This window comes from Rhinolophus sinicus, chromosome 13 (genome assembly GCF_057876585.1).
Source record: "Rhinolophus sinicus isolate RSI-liver-muscle chromosome 13, RSI-T2T, whole genome shotgun sequence".
Taxonomy (NCBI): domain Eukaryota; kingdom Metazoa; phylum Chordata; class Mammalia; order Chiroptera; family Rhinolophidae; genus Rhinolophus; species Rhinolophus sinicus.
Window position 1 is genome coordinate 24,050,272 of NC_142513.1, and position 21,329 is coordinate 24,071,600.

Here is a 21,329-nt window from a genome sequence, read left to right on the forward strand (position 1 = left end):
TCCCGTGGGATCCACAACCACAAGCCTCACTGGCCACCAGCCAGTGAGGTGTATCCCCTGAGCAGCAGCCACAAAGGCCACGGTGCCAACTGTGTGCACAGGTCCTTTCAGGGAGAAACCAGTGACCTGGAGCGTGGCAGGAAGAGAATGTGGAGATGGTACCTACCTACAGCCCTGGGCTCTGGAGAGGAATTTTGGCCCGTAGATTTGTGTTAAATCAGGAGCCTGATCCTCAGGCTGCAGCTTTTAAGCAAAGCAAACAGTCCTTTTTCAGGGAAAGACTGGAGGTGGGCGTTTCTCTCTGTAGGCTCTGTGCTGAGTCCTGGCGTGGGTGGGGTTGGAGGATTAGCCTTACTGAGTTTCCCCTGCCCGTTGAGAACTGTTTATTTGTTTTCTATAGTCCTGTGGGTCTTGTAGACTCAAGTCCCATTGGATTTCAGAGCTACTTGATTTGGGCGCTTAGCCCTTAGGGGGAGGTTTAAAAGTTTGTTGCAAGATGTTCAATGCAAATCCTTTACTTCTTAAGGAGAAACCAGAAGGTGTGAGTTTCCTCTTAATTTTTGTGGGTGGGGTTTATGATGCCGTTGTGCCTCAGTCTGCTATATTTATTTAGATATGGGTTTTTTTCTTCTTTGTCCAACGTGTTCACGTCCCTTAGCTATCTTCTGGATTTCTTCTAAGGGAATTGTTCCTTTAGCAGGTGTCAGTTCAGTGGGTGAAGGTGAGTTCAGGTGCCTCCTAAGTCACCATCTTGACCTAGACTTGTTTGGCTTTAAAGAAGAAACGTACTTTCTGAAGCCATTATGTTACCAACGAAGTGGTGAGTTTGATGCCCACGGGGCACAGAGAAGCCAAGTCTGAGGCAACAGGTTTTCACAGAGAAAAGATTTATTCATCCAGCTGCCAAATGAGGAGACTGGAGACAAGGTTCACATCAGTCTCCCCAAATAAGGACTTAGAGAATATGTAAAGCTCAATGGTAAAAAGAAACTATATATATTTATTAACTCTAACTTGGGAGTCTTGATTGAACAATCTTGGAACTAACTCATCTAAGAAATGGGGAAGGTGAGAAAAAGTGTAAAGGAATTTCAAGGTAGCAAGGTTTGATCGGGTGGCATCTACGTGTCTGGCTAACTGCAGCTTTCTGAACACCCTCACCTCTGAATATTGCCCACATGGACCGGGTCAGCACACAGTTTATAGCTAGGGGCAAATTTTGGTTCAGTCCCCCCATCAGGGTTAGTTGGAGTTCATTTGTTTGCTTTCTGTGCCTGGGTAAGCCCCTGGGAGTATGGATCTGGCTTGGTCTTGTGGTCCCTGGGGCTCTGTGAGAAAGCCTGCTGTTATCTCCTGAAAAGAAAAAAAAAGCCTATTAGCATCAGATTTCCATGTTAGGGTCCAGTTTCCCTTCGTTCTCATAAGAATGTGCCCAACTTTGAAGCAAATATTGCTCTTGCTATCTTGAAAGAGATTCTCGGATCCAGGTGCCAGCCTATAAAAGGGGGGATTTTTCAAAAAAAGTTTGAGAACATCTTTTGGCAGCCAGGACACTGGAAAAATTTCAATGTCATTACTCCACAGTGCTGGAAAACATAGTGGTATAAATTCCACAATAAGAAAAGAATCAAAAAAAAAAAAAAAAAGAAAAGAAAAAAAGGAAGGAAAGAATCAAAAAGATGTATATCATACAAAATCTTTTTCCAGACCCTGAGTGGTTTCATACATTGCTCTCTCCTTTAAAGCCACTGTAATCCTGTGAGGTAGCATGATTCCTATTTTACGGATGACAAAACAGGCTCATAGTATGTTAATGAGTTGTCCAGGTCACATATGTAGCTGGTATGTGTTTTCCAGTATCTGAACCCAGGTCTCTGCCTGACAAGACCTCAGAGGGAAAACATCTCCACTCTGATTTGTCTAAAGGATCTTGAACACGTCCGTACTCAGTGTCTGGTGGATCACAAGATTATGTGGCCTTTAATGGATCATTTTGTCCAGAGATCCTTACACTTAGACATTGTAGGTCAACAAAATTTTTGAAAAATAATTACATACTTATGTTTCTTGGAAAAAGTATTTTCAAATAGCCTGCCAGTTACTGTATATACCAATACACAGAAGAAAGGATAATTAAACACCAGGAAAATAGAAAGGAATTAATTCATTTCTTCCTTTTTCAATACATATTAACTGAGTGTCTATTTTGAAAAATCACTTAAAGTCTCTAAAAAGAATCCTTTAGCTATACATTGAGTGAAAAAATGTGTAATCAAGATAATTTGCTTAAGTAGGCAGGAAAAGTGAGTGTATCTGGTATTGGAATCAAGATCCTCTAGCTTCACTCTTTCCAGCTCAAGACAAACTCCAGTCCAGATGGGTACAGCCTCGAACACAGGGCTGCCTCCTGCCCAGCTCCCAGTTGAAATACTATTTTAAGAATTCTCAGCCTACTTGAAATTACGTCTCCTCAGCTACATATCATTAAAGAGGTACCAAAAAGATATAAAAGGCATATTCATTATTGAGCCAAGGCCAAAATCAATGTGGCTAATTCCCTGTACAAATTGTACAGCTTGGTCATAGTATTGCTCTCTCTCTTTCTGGCTCTGAGATCGATGATGATTGTGAAGGTCTGATTTCATAGTTGCTTCTATCACCTGCATTCTCAGCAGGCCATTTTCCCTCCTATCACATTTAAGTCATGTGTATGGGATAATGGAGCAGCTGGTATTTTGGGATTGTGTGTGTGTGTGTGTGTGTGTGTGTGTGTGTGTGTGTGTGTGACTCTGAGAGGACCATGTATGAAGACCCAGCTCTGGGGCATCAAGGACCGTGAGAAGGAGCAGCAGGAGCTGTGGGCAGCAGGTCTCCAGGGAGGGGAGGCATTTAACCCTGAGTCTCTGGAAGCTTCTAGTGGCTTTTTCTCTTAGGCTGGGCCCTTTGGGGAAGGGAAGGGGCAGCAGAGACTGAGGAGGTTCACACAGCAGGGGAGCAATGAAAGAGCTGTGGGTAATGTGTCAACATTTAAATATCTGCTCATCATTCAAGAAATGTTGCCTGCATGTCTCTTATGTCCCCACTGTCCTCCTCCTGGGACCCCTGTCATGAGAGAAAAGGCAGCCTATGATATAGGACTCTGCCACCTCAGCCTTCCTCCCCAGGTCCTGACCCCACTTCCCCATCCTTTTCACTCTGTCACACAGAGGGTCAGAGCGGGAACAGCCCTCAGAGCAGCCGATCCAGGACTTCTCAACATTACTCTAAAATGTGGATTCTTTTTGTCCAAAGTCACCGAGTGAAGAAATAATCAAGAGATGGTCTCCAAGGGAACCACCCACTCAGCTGCCCCTCATTCAGCCCCTCTGCCCACTTCCCCCACAGAAGCCCTGTGACGCTGTGGACACCTTGAGAGCCCTTGATCCGGTTAATCACTTACAGGACCCCACCCATTGCCTGGGATTTGGAAACCTTGACTGGAAACAAGGCTCACATCAGTCTCAGGAGTTCCTGAGATCCCTGAGGGTATTGAGAAATGTGTCACCTTGTCTTAACTCCCTGTGGGCCCTGACCATGTGTGACCTGTGGGCTGGCTCCTCCTCCTGACCTTTCCCTCTGGGACAGCCCTTGGCCTGCCCTCCCTGCCCAACAACTTACAGTCAGACCCTCAGCTTCCTGTGGACATAGAAGGCAGAGACGCCTACTGCCAGCAGCGCCTTGGGGACCAGGAGGAAAGCGATGTGGAGTTGAGTAGACATAGCTGGGCCTGGAAATAAGGGACAGGAGAAGCCATTAGAGGGGCCATTATGGGAGACTGTTACCAGGGGCCACCATTTACTCCATCTGAGGTTACCTGGGCCCGCCAATGCTCTGAAGCTTTTGCACCTGCTCAGGGCTCAGGTTCAGGCAGAAATCGGGGTAAAGAGATTAAGCCCAGGGTTTACTTAGAGCAACAGCAGAGCTGCAGAGAAGGTTGGATTCTCCACTTCACTTGGCCTGCTTGGCCTTATAAGGCCCTCATGGGGGATACGGGACCCTGAGTTGTGGGGTAGGGACCTATGGATCAAAGCACTCAAGGATATTCAGTCCACTTGGGCTGCTGAGGACAGTGGCAGCCGCAGAGATACTTATCTCCAGAATTATCCTGTCTACACTAAAATAAGAAACAAATAAAAAGAGGAATTTAAATTCTGTACAAAACTAGGTCTCAGTATTACTTGAAAAGATAATATGAAAAGTGGGCAACAACTCTGAGTCAACAGAGAAAAATCACTAAATCTTAGTGCACCATCTGTCACGAGGCTGCCAGCCCACCCTCACTGAACCACAGGAAAAAGTACAGGAGAAAGAGATGAGGGCAGGAAGAAAGGGGCCTGAGAATTATTTGGAAATCCTGCCCAATATTAAATCCACCTGAAATTTGACAGTATTGGAAAATTGTCCTGCGAATGAGAGTTCAGATGATAGGAAGGAGTTTCAAAGTATGGCTGCTGTGCAAGGGTCCGCAGATTCCTCCAGACTCTGTGACTATGTTACCTTACGTGGGGACCCAGCCAGGAGTGCAGTTTCCAGGCTCTCGGCCTCACAAGAAAAGGTGTTAGTCAGGTAGTAAATGGCCATCAACTGTGATTGGATGGCCATCAGCTGTGACTAGTTGGCCGTCAGTTATAACCAGTGAGCCATTGGCCACTAATATAACTGCTGTGGCTATGCTAGCAGCAAATGGGGGCTAGCAAGAAGATGGTGGCTGAGCCTGCAAGGCAGATTGCAGCTAGCAAATGGGTTTGGTTGGTTGATAGACAAGTGGACAGCAGGTTGCAGATAGCCTGGCTCCTGCTTCTTGTGTTTCCAACCCAGCCTCCAGCGAGACTATAGTGGTACAACTCCCGTATTTATGGTTCCGTGGGTGTTCCTTTTGGGCCTCACCATATCGTGTGTTCTTATGTGGGGAGCAGGAACAGAGACCCCGCATGACACCCTGCATGACACCTTACATAGCAAGTGGGGAAGCAGTGGTTATTAAGCTAAGATCTTGAAGTGGGGACATTATTTTCGATTATTCTAGTGCAGCCAATGTAATTACAAAGATCTTAATAAGTGTAAGAGGAAGGCAGGAGAGTCAGAGAAGAGGTTGTGACCTCAGGAACAGGGCTGAGTGATGTGGGGCCCTAAGCCAAGGAGTGTGGGTGCCTCTTGGGGCTGGAAAAGACAGGAAGTTGATTCTCCCCTACAGGCTCCAGAAGGAACTCAGCACAATCAACATTGTAGACTTCTGACGTCCAATCTGTAAGGTAGTAAATTTGAGTTGTTTTAAGTCACTAAACCTGTGGTAATTTGTTACAGCAGCCATAGGAACCTAATACAAGGAGGCAGGGACAGTTTCAAAGGACTGAGGTGATTAAAGGGACAGGCACAATTTAAAGTGCGTATCTTATGGGAGAAAGCAAGGAAGAAGGAAGAAGTGCTGTTTGGCAATTGAGTGTTAAAGGAAAAAGAAAATGGTGTGGGAGGGAAATTCAGAGTTCTAAAAGATAAAAAGGAATAAAAACCATTACAGGACTCAGAACATTTCTTCCGTTTTCAAAATGACCCAACAAATCCAAAACTCCACTAACATACCTGGATATGCTATAGTGACAGAGAAGAGTTATATTAACGTGAAATATTGTAAAACACCCCAGTACCAAAAACATGACCAAGAAGATGTCCATCCTCACAGCAGGCCCACTGGTCCAGGACTGCTGTGGCCGGAGCCTCAGACACGGGCGGAAGTGAGGCATCCAGTGCAGAGGGCACACTTGGCTCCAGCAGCCAAGCTAAACCACCCAAACCATTTCCAGCCTTAGTACTTAGCAAGGGTGCTAGGTCAGGTGCACTGAGAGAACCAGGAAGTAGCAGCCTGGTCTGAGCCCCAGCAGGAGGTGGAGACCATAAAGCAAACAGAAGCCCATCCAGATAGGCTCAGTTCTCCTGCTCTCCTGTTCAGTACAACCCTGAACCCTACGAATGACACCAGGTACAAGCATAAGACTCTGAGAGATGGAAGAGGACGGCAGACTGGCTGGGGGCCTGGGGACTAAAGGAAGAACACAGTGACCAGGCATCATAGCTGCTCTCTCCTAACTCCACAGGCACAGAAGGTGACCAGGTTAGCATTAAAGAAAAAGCGAAAATCGGTAGTCTACATTCCCATCTCAAGAAATGAGAAAAAGAGGAACAAAATCAACTCAAAAAAGGCAGAAAAAGTGTATTACAAATAGTAGAAAAATGAATGAAATTGAAAATGAAGAACAATATAGAACAACCACTGAAAGAAATTGAAATTTTTGAAAAGATCAATAAAATTGGAAAACTTCTACCAAGACAAATGAATTAAAAAGGAGAAATAACACGATTCCAATATCAGAAATAAACAGGGGAGATCAGTACATACCATGAAGACATCAAAAGGAAAATGAGGGACTATTATAAACAACTCTACAGCAGACATTTGACAACATAGAGACAATGAACAAAATTCCTCAAAACCCACCCCCTACCACAATTCACTCAATTTGAAATGAGTAATGTGAATAGTCCTAAACAACTCAAAATCTTTTTCAAATCCGAAAAAGGTGATGTCATGTGAAAATTCTACCAAGCTATTACAGATGTATGAAAAAAAATTTCATGCACAAAAAACAGCTATAAAATAAATTTGGGGGAAATTTTGCCATATAGTCCCTTTTGTTTATATTAGGGAATTATTGTCCATTTTATTAAGTTGGTGATGATATTAGTTTCTAGAAAAACCGATGACCTCAATCATATGCCCACACAATTCCGGACTGCATTTCCATTTGGATGTGGATACATGACTAAGTTAGTGGACACATTTATGCACCTTCCGTGTAGCTCTTATTTTAAGGCAATTGTTTGCCCTCCCCTTCCTACGTTTACTTTCCCAGCAGGTAGCGGTATGGACACTAGGTGGCCGCCACTGACCCAGCAGGTAGGACATCACCACAGGACATGTTGGGAGAAACGTGGGCCTTTGAAAGGTCTTCTGTAGTAAAGACGCCTGGACTCCAGGCCTGATGCCCTCCTGATGTTACATGGGAGAGAAATAAGACATATTTTTTTTGCACAAAGGGGTCTCTAGGTCCTTAGGATAAAGCCCAACTGAGGGGGAGCGTGTCTCTAATTAGCACATATTTGTTGTACAAGCTGGTGGTCCATGCTCACAGGGACTCAGATGTAGAATGATTAGTTTACCCCAATCACCTGGTGTGAGGACAAGAAGTTGTTCCCCAAGTACCTTCTGTAAAACTCAAAACACACAGAGAAATAGAATCAGGAAAGAAGATTAGAGATGAACTCAAATTTTCCTACAGTAACCTGGCAGGAAGCAATTGTGATTATTGGTGGTTCATTGTCATCAATCAAGGGACAAATGAGGCCCATGCTGTGGCCACTCATAGTCACCTGGGGGCCTGGACCAGATGGAAAGATCAAGGATGGAAAAGAGACCAGGCAGCCGTGAGAAAGACCAAGGAGGAGGGCAGTGGGCTGACATGAAAGGTCATCGCAGTAACTGTAGGTGAGGAAAGCAAGACGCAGGGCGCTGTGAACAGGTGATCTCCCTCCTTCCTTCTTTAATGTAAATTGATGCAATGTGTATTGATCTTTAGGACGATCTATAAAGATAGAAACCAATTCTTACCAGTGGTGACTCTTGGAGTGTGAGATTTGGGAGGGGAACACACTTCAAAATTCTACTGCCTAGCTATAGACTTCTAGATTATTTTATAATAAACAGAAATTATTGCTTTAAAATTAAAAAAATAATGAAATATAAAATTTGGGTTAGTTGGAGTGGAGGCCTCACCTGTATTTATGTCTGACCCCTGGTCCTTCTGGTGGACAGAGGCCTGCACGGTAAGGTTTTTGGTGACCGCCGGCTGCCCATCGTGCCCCACCTGGCAGGTGAGCACCACGTCCTCCCTGTGGGCAGATAAATTCACGAGGAGCCAGCTTATCTGGGTAAAGGTTCCGTCCTTGTTCTCTGTGAGGGTCGAGGCCACATCTGTTTGGGACAAGTTTCTGTTCTCCAACCAGCTCAGCTGTAGGCGCCGGGGGTAGAACTTCTTCACCCAGCAGGTGACGTTCACCGTGTTCCCTGCCACAGGCTGTTGGGTAACCTCCAGGGAGGGTGGAACTGAAACAACACAGGGCAGAAGCTCTGACCTCAAGGAACAGACAGATCACAGGGGAGGGCTCCATAACTTAGCTCCTCCCCCCACAGCAAGGGGACCAACCAGGACACTGCCAGGCATACAGCAGGTGCTCAAACACTGAGGGAACTCCTTGCATATCAATGAAATCACTAAGCACAGTGCCCTGCGCACAGTAGGTGCTCAAGGACTTATAGCTCATATTAGGGTAATATGAGTGAATTCAACAAACACAGCCCTTGGCAGGCATTCAGAACGTACTGACTATGGCAAAATGAATGAAATCACCAAGCACACAGGGGCCTCGCCCACAGCAGGTGCTCAGTAATTGGAGTTGCTATTGGTAAAGCAATAAAAGTATCTACACAGTAGTAGGTTTCACGTGGCAGCCGCCATTGAACAGTAGTGAGTGACCAGCACACCCAGGTGCCTGGTGATGGGAAGGACTGTCAGGAATTAGATTCCAGGCAATTCCAGGCCTGGAGCAAAAGCAGGGGGAGGAGCAGGCTTGGAGGTTGGGGGCCAGGTGTGGGCTCGTCTGGGTGGGAGGGGATCTACCTCGGATCAACTCAGACAAGTTGGCAGTCCCACGAAGAGGAGGGCCCCCCTGCAGGGTGACGTGGTCCACCTCGCAGACCAGTTGAGAATGAACGTCCCCTGGGGCCAGCAACAGCCTGACTGTGCTGGAGATGCTGTAGGAAGCGCTGTGTCCCTCTGGGTCCACGGTGGTCTGGGGGGCTGGGAGCTCATTCCCATCTTTGAACCATTTCAGGGTGATCTTTCGGGGGGAGAAGCCGTGGGACTCACAGGTGAAGCTCACTGTCTGCTTAGGTGGGGCCCTCCCCGTGGGGCCCGATACCACGAGGGGAGAGGGTTTGGCTACAAAAGGAGCATAATGAACAATAACCATGATTATAATTATCACCACTAAGGATAAGCATCTGACACTGTTTAGAAGCTTCTCACGTGTTATTTTTAATCTTTCTAATAATGTAGGGAGGGTGGTGTCCTCATCCTCATCTTACAGAGGAGGACATACGTCAACCCTAAGTGAGGGGCGGAGCCAACATGCAATTCCAGGCCTGCGTTCATCATCCACGTTCTTCGCAGGTGAGTCCCACAATCTGGGCCCAGAAACAAAATTACTGATCGGTCTCACACTTTGTCTTAACTGTTCCTAGCTCTCCTGAAACCCTCACAGACCCCTCGACAGGAGCTGTGATTACCACCACTTCCAGATGAGGAACCTGAGGACTGAGGAATCGGAGACTTGCCAAGACCACAGAGTGATGGGGAAATGGCCCCACTGCTCCCTGGTGTCCTGATACCATCCTGCAAGGTTGTGTGATTCTCCACATTATGACGGTGAGGACACTGAAGCCCAGTAATAAGAACTGAGTCACAACCTTGAAGTAACACCTGACACGAGGTGCTACTCTGTGCTGGGGGTTCACACAGAGTCCCTGAAATCCTTCCAGCTCTCCTTAAAAGGAGTCCACGATTATCACCGTTTGACAGATGAGAAAACTGAGCCTGAGAGAAATGAAGAGACAGTCTCCCCCCACCACTGTGTCCCAGGGGTATTTCCTGGGGCCTCCCCATCCTTCACCTCCATCAGCAGAGCACATGCCCCACCTACATGTGCTCCACTCTCATGACCATCCTCCCTTTTCTCTCTGAGATTCTTGCCTTCAAGAAGTTATAGGAAGAATCACCCCTGAGTGCCCAGGCCTGAGGACCTCTTAGCAGGAAGCGGAAGATGTGGGCTTCTGACAACTGGGTCTACAATATGACCTCTTCCTCAAGTGGGGCCACAGCAGCCTCTAGGAAATCCCACCCCCTCCTCATCCTCACTCTGCAGAATTAAGAAATAGCATGCAGGGTGTTGCTGGGGTGGCAGTGGCTCCTCTCTGCTCTATGCAGGCCACTGTCCCCAGGCTGCTCCTGCAGGTTGCTCAGTGAAGGAAAAACACCATGAAAGTAGGGAAAAAAGACTACTGAATGCTTAAAATTTTTTATTAAAGTATCATTGACATTGAATATACCTTAGGTGTAAAAAATAGTGATTAGACGTTTATACGTACGATATGATCACATGTTACGTCTAGTAACCCTCTGTCATCTTGCAAACTTATGATATTTCTGACTGTATTCCCCATGTAGCACATTACGTCTCTGTGACTTATTTATTTTATAACTGGAATATTGCACCTCTTTTCCCATTCACCGTTTTCCTCCATTCCCCAACAACACTCCCTCTCTGGCAACCATCAGTTTTTCTGTATCTATGAGTCTGTTTTTGTTTTGTTTTATTTTATTTTATTTCTTTGTTTAGGTTCCATGTATAAGCAAAATCAAATGATTATTTGTCTTTCTCTGTCTGACTTATTCCACCTAACATAATACCCTCTAGGTCCATCCGTATTGTCACAAATGACAAGACTAAATGCTTGGGCTTCAGTCTTGGCTCCCAGACCTGCTCACTAGTAAGGTCCCCTCTCTGAGCCTTACTGTCCTCATGTGTATAAAGGAGCAGCAGATGCCCTCAGAGCGCTGGTTATGAGAGTAAATGCCAGGAGGAAGATACAGCATGTGGCAAACTGCTGTTCCCTGTCCTCCTGCATCCCCACTTTCTCATCCAGGGCATTGTCTGTGTAGGAAACTTGGGGAAAGGAATGCACACTCGGGAGGCAGCAGATGTGACTGGTGATGGAGCCACTTCGTATTACCTGTGACTACCTGGCCAAGCGATGCACCATTAGAACTCTTGTGATGTCTGCAAATTCCAGACAATGTCACCTTCCCAACCTATGTCCAGGGATGTTGAGGAGATACCACAGCTGTCACATCTAGGATGGCTATGTGGTTATATGCACACTAATTGAAGTCCATGTCCCCTCTAACCCAGCAATGCCATGTTGACTGGGCCTCTCCCTCATTATTAGGGTGACACATGCACACGGTTATCCCCTGTAGTACTGATTTAATAACCGGAAGTCAGGAATAACTTATATCCATCAACAGAAGTCTGTAAATGACGATGCTGTCTCCATTCGCTGGAGTGTTAGCAGCTTTTGAACAATGGGGAGTTCTAGGTGCTAATATGGACACTTGATTTGGGTGATGTGGCTGATAGTTGGGACATGTCCCCAGTCACCTCAGGCCTTAGGGTCTGCATGCGAGGGTATCTGAACCTTCGGGAAACCAATGAAAAGGATGAGTCTGGCTCTTGGTTAAATGCTTCAGTATACTGAGCTTTTCATTCTACATCTACTACGTGCCAGGCTTTTCCACGGAGAGAGAGTCCAGAGCCGGGACAAGAAGGAGCCAGCCTAGAATCAGATCAGACTCTGGAACAATCTCCTCATGTCCTGGCCCTGTGACCATGGGCAAGGCCCCTGTCACGTCTTGGCTTCAGCTCCCAACTGTGTATAGCGGGTAGGTTAGGCTGGTGTAAAGGTCCTTCCAGTGCTGACATTCGAGGATTCGGGATTCTGGGCCCCTGGTAGAAAATCCTCATTAAGCATGTTTGCTGCCTCAGTGGGGTGACCCTTCAGTCACCAACATGGGGACATCCTCCCTGGGTGAGGGACATTCTAAGACAACCCAGTCTTGCTCAGACCCTTCAGTGACTAGGTGAGTCAGTCCCTGAATGACAGGAAGGTTTTCCGGAAATACGTACAGTGACGACACAAACTCTGGGCATCTCCTCCAACCTGGCTGTCAGAGTAAACACTGAGTCTGTGCCTTTTAAGAATTTCTTCTCAGTGTGATGGTTCTGAAGTTGAAATAGAGAAACATGTTCTTTGTTCACCTTATTCTTCATTCTCCAAAGAATGCAGGTCATTCTTATTAACTTGTCACACACCAAGGGACAAAGAAGGTTAACACTGTACTCACCACTCACTGTGAGCCAAGTGCCTGCTCCAGACTTAAACTCCACGTTGTCAGCGTCTTTCCTCCGGAACTTCACACAGTAGTAGGTACCGGTGTCTGCGGGGGTGATGTTACTGATGCGGATGGAAAAGTCCGTGTTGTTTCTCCTTGTGGCGTCTGCAACAGCTGTTACTCGAGGGAAGCGGGTTCCCTCATTTCCTTTGAAACTGTAGATTAACATCCGGCCTGGCCCTGTCCCCCTGAACCACTGGATGGTCCCCACAGGAAGCAGGGAGGTCACAGTGCAGGGCAGAATGGCCGTCTCTCCAGCTGCTACAGACACTGATGTCTCAGGCTGAATCACCTGCAGCTCCTCACCTGCCCCTCCTGGAGGGAAACAAAGCAGTGATTTATTCATCCTTATCTGATCCTGTAGGTTTTGTCAAGTGTTTGTCAACAACAGCTTTCACTGACTGAGCCCACTCTGTGAGCGGGCCTTGAGCTCAGAACATTGCATGTGTCATGTTGAGGAACACTCACAATGAGACGGTAAGTGAAACTGTAACAATGAGGAAACTGAGGCACAGAAAGGTGAAGTGATGTGGCAGAGAGTGGATATGAGTGCTGAGCTCTTTCTGGAACTGTCATGCTTCCCAAATATTTCTGGCTCTCCACTTTCTGGTGTCATGAAGAGTTGCACTGCTGGACCTTTGCACTGGGTGGCATGATGAGACTTCTTCAGACCACTGAGCTGTGAGCAGAGGTGATGAAAATATTTTGTGGGATATGCGTTTAACTGCAAGAATATCTATGGGTCAACTTGCCTCTTACACAACGTTCCACATGTTATGAAAATGTCGGCTCTATCTGCCTGGAACTTGAGTGACAGTGATGTGCAGAGTCCCTAACAAACAATGAATTTGTCGTGTAAATAATAAGTGAGACGTTATTTCAATTTTCTGAGAGTCTTTTCCCCATAGCATAATCATGTTATATTAGTTTTCTAAGGCTGCTTGAAGAAAATACCAAAATCCTAATGGTTTAAAACAACAGAGATTTATTATCTCGTAGTTCTGGTGTTCCTGGGCTAAAATCCGTGTCATCAAGCTGCATTACTTACGCGTTCTCTGTTCCTTGCCTTCCAAATTCTAGAGGCCGCCCACATGTCTTTTCTTATGGTTCCCATCTTCCTATCACTCCAACCTCTTGTTTCAATGGCCACATACCCTTCTCTAAATTTGACTTTTCTACCTCATTTTACAGGACTCTTGTGATTATATTGTGTCAACCTGATCATCTACGATAATCTTTCCATATCAAGAATCGTAACTTAATTGTTTCTCTAAAATCTGTTTTGCTATATAAAGTAAAATATTCAGTCTTTGGGTGGTAGGTCATAGACTTTTTTTTGTTCTGTTTACCACACATCTCTCTTGACTTGCAGAAACCGGTTGTCATAACAAAACACCTATGTATGTGGCAATGTCACAGTATGAATGGCAAGACAACTAGGTTGAATTAGAAGAAGAACCATGCTAACAGTGCACTGGCGAAACAATTTGCAAAATTAAAGTAGAAATCAATTAAGAAGTTACATGATATATTCACAAATACAAAGAAATCAAACAACACAATCAAAACGATCAATAGTCAAAGAAGGAATTACAGGAATATTTAGAGAATACCCTGAGGCTACTGGGAATGGAAACACAACTACCAAATCCTATGATGTGGCAAAAGCAGGCGGTAGAAGTAACTTTACAGCTGTAAATGCAGACATTTAAAAGCGGAAATGACCATAAATCAATATACCTTTAGAAATTAGATAAGAAGAGCAAAAATTATTCCAAAATTTAAGGTAGTGGACGGAAGGAAATAATAAAAATTAGTGCAGAGATAAAGAAATTATGAATAGCAAAACAGCAGAGGAAATCAACAAAACTATGAGAGATTCTACAAAAACATAAACACAATTCACAAAACTTTACTTACATTGACTAAGAAAAAAAAGAGAAGATACAAATAACTAAAATCAGAAAAAAATAAAGCCATTCCTAACAATTTTATAGAAATAAAAAGGTTACAGTAGAGTACTATGAACAATTGTACGCCAATACATTTTATAACTCAAAGAAAATGGACAAATTCCTAGAAACACAGAACTTACCAAGACTGAATCATGAAAACATAGAAATCTGAATAGACCTATTAACAATAAGGATATTGAATCAATAATCAAAAATCTCCCAACAAAGGAAGGCTTCTAAGATCATTTGGCTTCACTGGTGAATTCTACCAAACATTGAAAGAAAAACTAAACACTAATCCTCCACAAACTCTTTAAAATATTCAAAAGAAAGGAAGACTTATTTACTTATTTAGAGTCATTCTGACACTTGTTCTCAGGACAGCATTATCCTGATAACAACGCCAGGCAATAGCACTATAAGAAACCTACAAACCAATGTCCTTTATGAAAACTGATGCAACAAACCTCAACAAAACATTAGCAAACTGAATCCAACAGCATATTAAAATCATTATACATCACAACCAACTGGGATTCATTCCTGGAGGTAAAGATGGTTCAACATATGAAAACCCAACAATATCATGTATCACATCAATAGAATGAAGGGCAAAAGAACCACGTGATCATCTCATTTGCTTCAGAAAAGCATTTGACAAAACTCAACATTTTTCATGACAAAAATGATCAATAAACTACGAATAAATGGAAAATTCCACAACATGATAAAAGCATATACGAAAAACCTATTGCTAATATCTTCATGGTGAAAATCTGAACGCTTTCCCTGTAATATCACAAAACAAGACAGGGATGCCCACTTTTGCCGCTCATATTCAACACAATAATGAAAGTTACCGAAAGAGCAATTAGATAATAAAAATAAATAAAAGGCATTGAAACTGGACAGAAACAAATAAAACTGTGTTTGTGTGCCCATGACATGACTTTATATGTAGCAACCGTCAAGGTTCCACACTCACTCACACATGTTCACACACAACAAACTCTGTTAGAACTAATACATGATTTCAGCGATCTTGTGGGGTACAAATCAACACACAAAACTCAGTTGCATTTCTATACACTTGTGATGAAGAATCCAAAAGGAAATTAAGCAAATAATTCCCTTTACAATAGCATCAAAAAGTATCAAATGCTTCGGAGAACATTTTACCATTGAGATGGAAAACTTGTACACTGAAAAGTATAAAACATTGCTGAAAGAAATTGAAAAAGAGATATATAAATGGAAAAACATTTTATGTTCATGGATTAGAAGAGTTAATGTTGTTTAAATGTCAATAGTACCTAAAGCACTTAACAAATTCAATAAAATCCCTATGAAAACCTCAATGGCATTTTCTGCAGAAATGGAAAAGCCTATTTTAAAATTCATGTGAAATTCCAAAGGCACCAAATAACAAAAAAAATCTTGAAAGACAGCATAGTTGGGCGACTCACACTTCCTGATATAAAAACTTACAGATAAAACTGCAGTAATCAAAGTAGTGTAGTACTCGCATTAAAACAGATATATAGACCAATGGATTAGAATAGAGAGCCTGGAAATAAACCCTCATATATGTGGTGAAATGATTTTCAACACGGGGGCCAAGACCATTTAATGGGGAAAGGACAATGTTTTAACACATGATGCTGGATTAGCCACATCAGAAAAATGAAGCTGAACTCTAATCTTACATCACATACAAAAATGAACTTAGCATGGATCAGAAACCTGAATATAAGTGCCAAAACTGTTAGAAAAAAACCACAGATGAAACTTTTCCTGCCTTTGGATTTATCAATGATTTTTTGGATGTGACATCAAGAGCACAGGTGACAAAAGAAAAACATTCATACAGTGGACTTTATAGAAACTGAAAGCTTTTGTGCATCAGACAATACTATCAAGACTGTGAACAGACAGCTCACAAAATAGGAGAAAATATTTGCAAAGCATGTATCCTAAGGGATTAATATTCAAAATATATAAAGAATTCCTACAATTCAACAAAAAACCTAACAACCCAATAAAAATGGACAGAGGACTTGAATAGACACTCCAAAGACGATATACAAATGGTCAGTAAACACCTGAAAAGATGCTCAGCATCACTAGTCATTAGGAAAATGTAAATAGAAAACACAGTGAGATAAACTGCATATTCCTTACAATGACTATGATCAAAAACAAAATTAAAACCAGAAATAAGTGTTGACAAAGATGTGAAGAAATTGATACCCTTGTGCATTGCTCGTAAAAATACAAAAATTGTGCAGCTGTTGTGGGAAACAGTGGTGGTTTCTTAAAAAGTTAAACAGGGGGCCGGCCCCGTGGCTCAGGCGGTTAGAGCTCCATGTTCCTAACTCCGAAGGCTGCCGGTTCGATTCCCACATGAGCCAGTGGGCTCTCAACCACAAGGTTGTCAATTCAACTCCTCAAGTCCTGCAAGGGATGGTGGGCAGCGCCCCCTGCAACTAAGATTGAACACTCACCTTCAGCTGAGCTGCCACTGAGCTCCTGGATGGCTCAGTTGGTTGGAGTGTGGGCTCTCAACCACAAGGTTGCCGGTTAGACTCCCACAAGGGATAGTGGGCTGCGCCCCCTGTGACTAGTAATGCAAATGGACCTGGAGCTGAGCTGTGCCCTCCACAACTAAGATTGAAGGGACAACAACTTGACTTGGAAAAAAGTCCTGAAAGTACACACTGTTTCCCAGTAAAGTTCTGTTCCCCTTCCCCAATAAAATCTTAAAAAAAAAAAAAGTTAAACATGCCATGTATTTAGCAATTCCACTCTTAGGTATATTATTCCCCCAAAGCAAAGCAGCTACTCAAATAGACATTTTGCACAACAGACATTTTGCACAGCAGTGTTCATAGCAGCTATATTCACAGCAGCCAAAAGTACTAGCAACAACCCCACTATCCACCAACAAAAGGTGCTGCATATGTACACAGTGGAATATTATGCAGCCTGAAAAAGCAATGACATTCCATAGGTCCTATAACTTGAAAATATTATGCTAAGTGAAAACTGCCAGATAGAATTGGACAAATGTGAGTTCCCTTATATGAAGTACCTAGAAAAAGCAAATTCATAGGTGCAAAGAATGGCAGTTAACAGGTACTGGAGTCGGGGGAGGAGAAATGGAGATTTATTTTTTAATGGGTACAGAGTTTCTGACTAGGATGTTGAAAAAGTTCTGGGAATGCTCAGTGATGGTAATTTCACAACAATATGAGCATACTTAATGCCACTGAATTTTATCCTTAAAAGTGGTTAAATAGTAAGTATTATGTTATGAATATTTTACAACAAAAAATATATACGTACTAAAACAAGTATATCATTCCATAGAGAACCTTTGAATTGGACTAAATGATCAAAAGAGAAAGATAAACGTTGAGTCTGTACATTGGAGAACCTGCACTGGAATGGGGAGATAGAACCATGAGGGAAGCAAGCAAGGAAACAGCAGATGTGAAACTGGGGTTTCCAAAACAATTGTGGGTGAGTCTCCATCTTTGGACAATAAGTTATGAGTTGAATGGACATGAGTTTACCTTTGGGCCAATTATCCAAATTTAGGTGCAAAATTTTCCAGTTCGATTTCAGTGCCTCAGTGACTAGCCAGTTTTTGGAGACAGAGAAATAAAAATATTTCCTTATTTGAAGTGTCCTAAAAAACAGGCATGCGTTCTGGTGGCAGGGATATAAACCAGAGGAAGATGCAGCTATAGCACCACAAATCCTGTGCTCTTTTCTATTTTTCAGCTTCTCCTCAGGGAGACAATATGTGGGTCACCTTGGAAGAATGTGAGCTAGGAAACCTTCCCATTTAGCACCATTTGTAGCCAACATGCCTCCTAAGGAGGCCACATGCTGACAAAGGGCAGGTCCTTTTGTGCCAAGACCATCAGGTGATTTGTTTTCTAAACTGAAGTAGAAGATTGGAGAGAGGGAAGCTGAACTGCTAGGACCAACATGTGAAGATGTGTCAATGAATCTTGGTGACAGAATTGGAGGAAACAGAGAAGGAAGAGAGAAGAGGTACCAGAGGGTTGAGAGAAGCAAGGAATAGCAAAAGCTCTGCCATCTGTGCATCTATAATTCTCATATTGACATCTGTGGTCCAGTTCTTTCCCCTGAACTCTGAATTTGCATGTCCACTCTCCACGCATATTTTTCCTTGGATGGAAATCAGTATCTCACAGTTCACACATACAAAACTGAATTCCTGAATTGCCCAACAGCCCTCTCTCTATATTTCAGCTCAGGCATCTTTATTCCTCCAGGAGCTCGGGTCCCAAATACCTGGAGTCTTGCTCTCCCACCCCCATCCTCTGCATCAGGAAAGCGTGTTGCTGCCCCATCAGCTGCATCCAAAATCTACATCCTTCCCCTGTCTCTGCTGCTCACCTGGGGCAAGGCACTTTTCATCATTTGCATGAATGCATTGACCTCTTAATGCAGTGGTTGCTTCTCTCTATGTCCTGTGGTAGTCTGTTCTCAACCGAATGCTAGAATAATTTAACACTGATGTCAATTCATGTTATGTCTTTCTTCGAAACCTTGCAATGGCAACCTTTTGATTGAGAGTAAAAGCTTAAATCCCTGAACGCACCAGGAAGATTCTAGTCTCAGGACCTTTGCACAAGCTGCTCACTGTCAGGAGGCATTTACCCCCAGGTACCACACGGCTCACTCCCAACCTTCTTTAATCTTTGCTCAAACTTCCCTTCTCAGTTTTGTTCACCCAGATTACTCTGTTCAAAACACATCCCACCTTATAAATTCCCCCGATTTTCTTATCCTGCAATACTTCAACTATTTTTTTATTAACACTCATCACTTTCCAACATACTATATTATTTACTTATATTATGTTCATTGTTTACTCTCACTTACCCCATAGGACATGGGCTCCATGAGGTAGTTACTTTGTCTGTTTTATTCACCAACACACCCCAAGTTCCTTTGACTCTTCCTGGCACCGAGTTTGTATCCAGTATGTATTTGTACGTTGTGTGCCTTGCCCAGTGCGACACCTCCCTGAGACCCAAAGTCTATTTCAGGTGGGAAAAGCTATGGAAATTACCTCAGAAACAGAGTTTCTGATGGAGAGGACTTGGTGAGAAGTGAGAGCATCTTGTGCATATTCAGGAAGCAGGAGAGCCCAGGAGAAGAAAACCACAAACCCTCTTCTTCACACCCACCCTTCCCACACCTATTGACAGAAGCGGCAAAAATCTCATGGGATGCAAGTGGGGCCACAGGCACTTGAGAAGAGTAAGTGTTAAACCCGTGAGCTCTAGAATCAGACTCCCTGTGTTTAAATCACAGCTCTGTCATTTACCATGAGTGACCTTGAACCTCTGTGCTGCTGTTTCGTTATTTAAATGTAGGGATGACAAGTGGATGTACCTTAGATGTAATGGTCACATGAGATAAAGCCCTAGGTATTTCCAACAGTATCTGCACATGGTGAGTATTCAAGATAATGGAAATGTTATTACTTAATAGATTTCCCGAGGCTTCAGCTGATATTAGGTGATACAGGTATCAGCACAGATATAAATGTGGATGTGGATATAATTACAGGTACAGCTCACACATGCAGGAATCTCTGTATCTTTTATCTCCTTCCTTCTTTCCTTTTCACCCCATCCTTCATGGAAGAGGGACTCCAAGATGGTAATGCACAAAAGTTCTGCCATTTTACCAAGAGGGAACGATGTTTTTCTTAAGAGATTGGGGAAGTAAAACTGGTAAGTTTGGACAAGTAGAAAGGAGGGAGGGAGGCTGAGAGACAGAGAAACTAATCATCTATTCATGTGAATTTCGTGAAGACTAAAAAATGATTTGAAGAGAAAATAAGGAAAACCGTTTCAAATTCCTGTGCACATATGTGTGTGTACATTCCTCACACCCACTCATACACGTACACACACACACACACGGATCCATGCATTCACATGTATATATATATATATATATATATATATATATATATATATAAAAGGTGTGGCCTAGCCTGCTAACATACAGGTTTTTTTTTGAGGCTTGAATAAAATTATAATACATATTAGAAGCTTAGAAAAATTTTGGCACATAGGACCAACCCAACACATCATAACAAAAGTGTGTGAGTAAACACAGCAGATTTGAATTCTCCTGATATCACAGAGGCATCGTGGATGATAACTATTCTGTAGCTTCTCAGTGTTGTCTGATTTTTGTGCAATCAGCCTCCACTGAGAAGCTGAGAAGCATAACATGGTTAAAAGAACAAACTCTGGAGCTCGTGGGACCAAACTGAATCCTGGCTGAACCACTAACTGCCTTACACAAGTGACATTGGGCAAGTTCCTCTCTCTGCCTCATTTTCTTCATCTACAAATTAGGGAAACAGACATAGTTCTCACACAGGGATGTTGTGAGGATTAGACAAGTTAATACACACAGAGCTGTCGCCGTTCTGCTTTGAAGTATCATCTGTTTTCATTCCTCTGGTCACCATCGCAGGCAATGGATCACCAGATAAAATGCTGAGACCCCTGATTTCATGCTCAGATAATGCCCAGTCTTTAGCCTTCTGTGGGAACACTGGGTGACACACTGTGTTTTCCTGGAGACCCTAAAAATACAGGGGCAGCAGGAAGACCATAGGGTAGGAGAGGGGTTTACACCCCAAGGCGTGCTCACCTGTGAGTCCCAGCAGTAGAGTCAGCAGCAGGCAAAGAGGGGGGTGGGGCCAGGAGGCAGGGACGGTCATCCTGGAGGCCTGAGAAGCCTGCTCTGTCCACATGTGAGCTGGGAGAGCCTGGATCTCTGCTCTGTGAGAGGAGCGAAGCTCCGCCTACTGTGAATAAGAGGAAGGGCCTAGGATGGGGGGAAATGGCTGTGACACAGTCGCCTTCTTCTAGATTCTAGATAGTTCCTGCTTCTAGATTGTGAAAAAGAATCATGCAGTGAAGGTAGCTACAAAGTGAAGATTTATTCATCTTACAATTTCAGAGAGACTTGGACAGGCCTGCAAGCAACAGTCCTTCCTCCCCAACAGGGGCCTGTGCTCTCTACTGGGCCCCTCACCCCATCTGAGGTCTTCATGGTGATGCCCCATTTGGGAGCCCAGGCCACGAAGGGTCTGTGGCTGTGGGCTGTGTCCTAAACTCCCAAGCCCAGCACCTAGGTTGTGACC

General features: G+C 43.7%; 1 protein-coding gene across 2 annotated transcripts in view; it reads right to left on the reverse strand.

Annotated features, from left to right (window-relative positions):
• Positions 1 to 868: 868 nt before the first annotated feature.
• The window catches only part of LOC109439550 (signal-regulatory protein beta-1-like), an 89,201-nt gene continuing 68,740 nt past the window's right edge, over positions 869 to 21,329 (reverse strand). Inside the window, exons 3-7 of one of the 2 annotated variants that reach the window (XM_074317242.2) lie at positions 12,114 to 12,476; positions 8,772 to 9,092; positions 7,868 to 8,197; positions 3,658 to 3,766; positions 869 to 1,353 (exon numbers count right to left, since the gene is read on the reverse strand). In XM_074317242.2, coding sequence (XP_074173343.2) covers positions 3,660 to 3,766; positions 7,868 to 8,197; positions 8,772 to 9,092; positions 12,114 to 12,476 — 1,121 coding nt within the window. In that variant the 3' untranslated portion in view covers positions 869 to 1,353; positions 3,658 to 3,659. The remainder of the gene's footprint in view (positions 1,354 to 3,657; positions 3,767 to 7,867; positions 8,198 to 8,771; positions 9,093 to 12,113; positions 12,477 to 21,329) is intronic. The other variant, XM_088789218.1, reaches the window with a different exon arrangement.